The 4,907-nt window shown below is 45.6% G+C and overlaps 1 protein-coding gene across 1 annotated transcript; it reads left to right on the forward strand.

The window, feature by feature from the left end:
• Positions 1-276: 276 nt before the first annotated feature.
• SNRPA1 (small nuclear ribonucleoprotein polypeptide A') lies at positions 277-4,904 on the forward strand (the record flags this gene model as incomplete). Its single annotated transcript, XM_010132502.1, has 8 exons — positions 277-424; positions 919-997; positions 1,363-1,409; positions 1,871-1,973; positions 2,472-2,551; positions 3,725-3,800; positions 4,195-4,288; positions 4,872-4,904. Coding segments are annotated over 8 exons (660 nt in total), but the record flags the coding sequence as incomplete, so codon positions are not given.
• Positions 4,905-4,907: the final 3 nt, after the last annotated feature.

Below are 4,907 nucleotides of genomic sequence, written 5' to 3' on the forward strand. Positions count from 1 at the left end.
CATGAGGGATGTGCCGGAAGGATCGGTTTGGGCTGAGGGGACGCGTGCAGGGAGGGACTTGGGGTGCCTGCTGAGAGTTGGAAAGGCTGTGGGGGCTTTTGGCTTTGAGGAGGAGAGTTTGGTCTGCGAGGATGTGGGGGAGAGTTGTTCTGGAGGTGTTTTGACTGAGACTTATCTTCATCCTCAGCCCATCCAGATATGCTCCTGCAGTCTGTCTTGCTTTGTTCTGCTCTCCTGCAGGCGCCATCTCACTCCTGTCTTGCACTCCCTCCCCAGGCTATAAAATCCCTGTTATTGAGAACCTGGGTGCCACCCTGGACCAATTCGATGCAATAGATTTCTCTGACAATGAGATCCGGAAGCTGGATGGATTCCCTCTGTTGAGAAGACTGAAAACTCTCCTGATGAATAACAATAGGATTTGGTAAGTCGTCGTATTTTGGCCAGACGAGACCCTGGGGCAGAGGAAAATGATCTTGAGAGAGAATTGTGTGTGTCTTTTAGTGCTGGGTAATGCACAAGTGTTTGGTTTATGGAAGAAAAATCAGCACTGAGTGGTCTACAGGCCCTCTTGGAGTTTCCTGTCTCATCCAGTGTAAACGTCAGTCTTTGTTTTCAGACAGGACAGTGAGACTTGGGCCAAAATCTGGATGTCAGTAAAATCATCCCCATAAAGACAAGAAAACAGGGATATCCCTGCAAAGGAATGAACGTAAACCTCACACTGCACCTAATGCTCTCACCAGAGATGGCTGGTATTTATTGCCAGCTCGGTTTGAAAATACTGTAGGGGATGTTAACCCAAACTTCTGCCCGTGTCAGACTGGGCTGTTTTCTGTGTTAGCATATTTCTGTGAGTCTTTTCACCGCTGCTGATTCCTGGCCTAAGTTAAACCTCTGGTTTTTGTCTTTCTGTAGTCGAATAGGTGAAAACCTGGAACAGGCTCTGCCCAGCCTGACGGAGCTCGTTCTTACCAACAACAACATCGCTGAACTGGTAAGCTACCGGTGCAGGATAAATCTAAACCCCTTGTGTGTTTGACATCTTTCTAAGAACCTTTTTTCTGAGAGTAGTGTCATATGCTTTCGGTAGTAGTTGGGTCTTTTTCTTTAGGGTAATCCCGGATGGTTTTGGTCGTGGTTAATGGTGTAGCTGTATTAATTAACATACTTTGCAGCACTGCAGAACAGCGGTCACAAAGTCAGAGCGGATTTCCTCTTAAACTAATTGCAGTAGTCCTGATTAGTAGCACCTCAAATTACTAATTAGTCTAGAAAATAGATACAAGTTCAGGAACTTTGACGTCAGATATTTGATTTTTCACTAAAGGGACTGACAATTTCTTCCTGTGTTCCCACTAGGGTGAGCTGGATCCGTTATCAACCATTAAAACGTTGACTTACCTGAGGTGGGTGATCTTGAAAAGAAAAGCTGCTCTTCCTCATTTTGCTTTGATCTGAAATATTCTCTCTTATGAGCTATGACAGATTCCTTAAGCCTAAAAGTTGAATTGATAAAGTTTCCCCTATGCTTCTGAAATTTCTGGTATTTACTGGGTGAGGCTTTATATCGCTGACAGACTGTTGGCCCCATGAGATGTAACATCTCTAACCAAAACACAGGCGTTGACGAAACCTTAATCTTTAAAAACCTAAAAACTAAAGGTTTAAATTGTGACAAAAGATGTTAAAGCAGACGTAAACAATGACTTATGTCGGAGCCCAAAGAACGCTGTCACTAGGGCTGTTTAATGCTGTTATAGCTGAAGGTACGTGAATGCATCTGAAGTATATTAAAGTGTTTCAATACAAGTGTATTTTAAAATATTTTTTGTTAAGAAACGCTTCATAGCCTTTCTTTCCACTGCAGCATTTTACGGAACCCTGTAACCAATAAGAAACATTACAGGCTGTATGTCATCCACAAAGTCCCCCAGGTCAGAGTGCTGGATTTCCAGAAAGTGAAGCTCAAAGTAAGTCCTCTGCCTGCCCATTCCGCACCTGGTTAATGCCCTTCCTTTCCTCTTGTTACGTTCTTGAAAATTCAGCGGTAACAGTAAACCGTTTGCCATGGTTGTAAACTTTACTGAATCTATTTACCATCAGTGGCTCTAAACAGCTCATTGTTTTCTTTCATGGTTTCATTCTCTTCAGGATATGGTCTGTTTAATTATGTTTCATTAAGCTTTACTACCTTTTTGAATGCGATTCTTGTCTGGATCTCGGTGTGGGTAGAAAAATGGACCTCTAGAGAAAGAAACATCGCCGTCTGCAGCGGGGCTGAGGGTGGGGAAGAGCTCTTTGAAGAGCGCTAGGAGCGTTGGGCAGGGTTGATGTGCTTGTTCTTACGCCTGGTCTCCACGTGACGATGCTCACTGATGAAGATGAGCCAAAGTGTCTTTCTCTGCAAAGACAGAAGCTCTGAAATGCAATGTTCTCCCATTAACTTTGTGTGTGTGGTATCGCTGTAGGAGCGACAGGAGGCAGAGAAAATGTTCAAGGGCAAACGGGGTGCACAGCTTGCAAAGGATATTGCCAGGAGAACAAAAACGTAAGATAAAAAAACCAATTTACACTGGCAGTCTCCTTCAGAAACACCACTGTGCGTGCGGGAGGAGGCAGCAGGCTAAAATTCCTGCTACTGAAAGCTGTGGCAGCCAGAAGGGTCTTGTCCAAGTGTCCCGATTTTTGGATGGTGGTGAATATATCTCAGAACTACTTCTGGAAGAGATATTTGCTCAGGGTGGGTTTATTTAAGTCAACAAGCAGGAAACCTTAATTTGTTTGGTGTTTCTTTTTGTTAATTAGCTGCAGGGAAGCGGCCGCTGTTTATTTTGGTGGGTTTTCCCCTAGATGATTGGAAACTCAGTTTTTTTGCTTTTGCCAAGGAATATAAACTGTAAAATATGCTATCATTAGGAGGATAAACGCAGGTGAAAATCTTTAAGCTATTACAAATATATGTTTATTTAGATCTATTCTTCAGTGTGTCATATGTTTTGTTTAATCTTACATCAACCTCTTTGGAAATCAGAATTCAAATCATGTATGGCCACTGCACCTCCAAATTCGTAGTTAAATACAAATATACCTTGAAGGTATTTAGCATTGCAAAGTGTAAAAGGAGGACTCTGTAGCAGGTGAATGAAGCAAATAGTTCAATAAACATGCAGAAAATCTTTCTGTGGCTGCAGAAGAGGCTGCAGCTCTGATGAGGGTCAGCGCTCCAGCTGATCAGTCACTAACATCCATTTTCACAGACTACGGATTGTTCTTTTATTTTCCTTAAAGCAGCGATAGATAAACCTTTTCTTTTGCGCTTTAAGATTACGTGCAGGCTTTAGTAGCGGCTGTTGCAGTATCTTACAGGGCAAGTAAGAACGGGAAACCCTGTTGCAGTTACTCCGTATTTATCCACCCTGCTCTTGTAACGGCCACTCACCCCTGAGCGTTCAACAACATCCAAATCGAACGGCTCTTGTCAGCGGCTTCATGCCTGAAGCTGAGGTCTGCCTCTTCACGAGGAGCTGGAGAGGTGGGGGGGCGTGGGGCAGCCAGGGCACGTTGCTGGTGTTTCTGAAGGAGGCGATTCTTCACTGTATCAGTTTGTTAACAAAGATAAGATACTACACTTGATTGAATGAATCGCTTCCAGACCTGGTTTGGAAGTGGAGAAGCACGTGCTCTTCAGAGGGTGTAACGGGGCTTTATTTTTCCTTTGAAGCTTCAATCCGGGTGCTGGGCTGCCAACTGACAAGAAGAAGGGCGGGCCCTCCCCCGGGGACGTGGAGGCCATCAAGGTAAACCTGTCAGACAGCAGATGGCGGCAAAAGCGGAGGGGAAAAACGGTCGTGGATCCGAACTGAGCAAACGTTTTATCCCCGACTCTGTTCAGACCAGTAGAGCAGCGTGTCCTGACTTTGGGTTAGGGGTGTTTTCTGTAATTTTTGTTCTGTTACAGTATACTTGGTTTTCGAGAACTTAAGTGGCTATGGTGTGAGCTTAGAGTTCTCCCAGGATAGAGCAGCTTGTTTAATAAGGGAGGGAAGTAAGATTGCGCTTTGTCATCTGTAGAATTTTCTATAACTAGAACTTTGTGGAAGCTTAACTGGAAAAATACTTGTGCTTATGTTTGCTCTAAACAGACTGACGTGCCGTATGAAGGCTCACTGTGTTCTTCTGTCTGTTTTTCAGACCGCTATAGCAAACGCCACGACACTGGCTGAGGTGGAGCGGCTGAAAGGCTTGCTGCAGGCTGGCCAGATCCCGGGCAGAGAGCGAAAACCAGGTCACTTGGATCACTTTATACCTCTGTTACTTCCCGTTACCAAACTGAATCTACCTCCCCTCATTGCTGCATGTGCTGTCAGGAGGGAGTTGCAATGGAAGGGCCAAACAGGCAGTTAAAAATGTTTGTTACAAGTGTAACTATGGTCAGAACGACTGTGAATCCATAGTCTGTAACCGGTGTATTACCCGGCCCCTGGAGCGCAGTTCAGGGCTGTTGCCTGGACTCCCTCGAGAGCAAGGTGCCAAACGCCTGCCTCGAGCGCTTCACTGTATCGGCCAACTGCCAACACATCATCCTGGCTACAAAAAAAATGAGATCAATTACGCAGCGTATCGGGACGCTGTGGTTCTGGCCGTTAGTGCATTGGGTGGGCGTACGGGAGTGGCTCTGCGTGGACGGGTCCTGACCGCAGGCCGTCAGAGTCGCCTGTTGGCTGCACGTTCCTGCTGTGTCATGTTGTCGTTCCTGAGCCTTTAAGAGATGACGACGTGGCCCCTCCTGGAGGGGTGAAAATTAGTGTCGTCCGTGTGGGAAAGCAATTCTGCGGTAACTGCTCTAAAGCTCTGCCGTGTCCTTGCAGGCCCCTCGGAGGACGCTGAAGAAGAGATGGAAGAAG

The sequence above is a fragment of the Buceros rhinoceros genome, unplaced genomic scaffold (assembly GCF_000710305.1).
Source record: "Buceros rhinoceros silvestris isolate BGI_N320 unplaced genomic scaffold, ASM71030v1 scaffold18643, whole genome shotgun sequence".
Classification (NCBI taxonomy): domain Eukaryota; kingdom Metazoa; phylum Chordata; class Aves; order Bucerotiformes; family Bucerotidae; genus Buceros; species Buceros rhinoceros.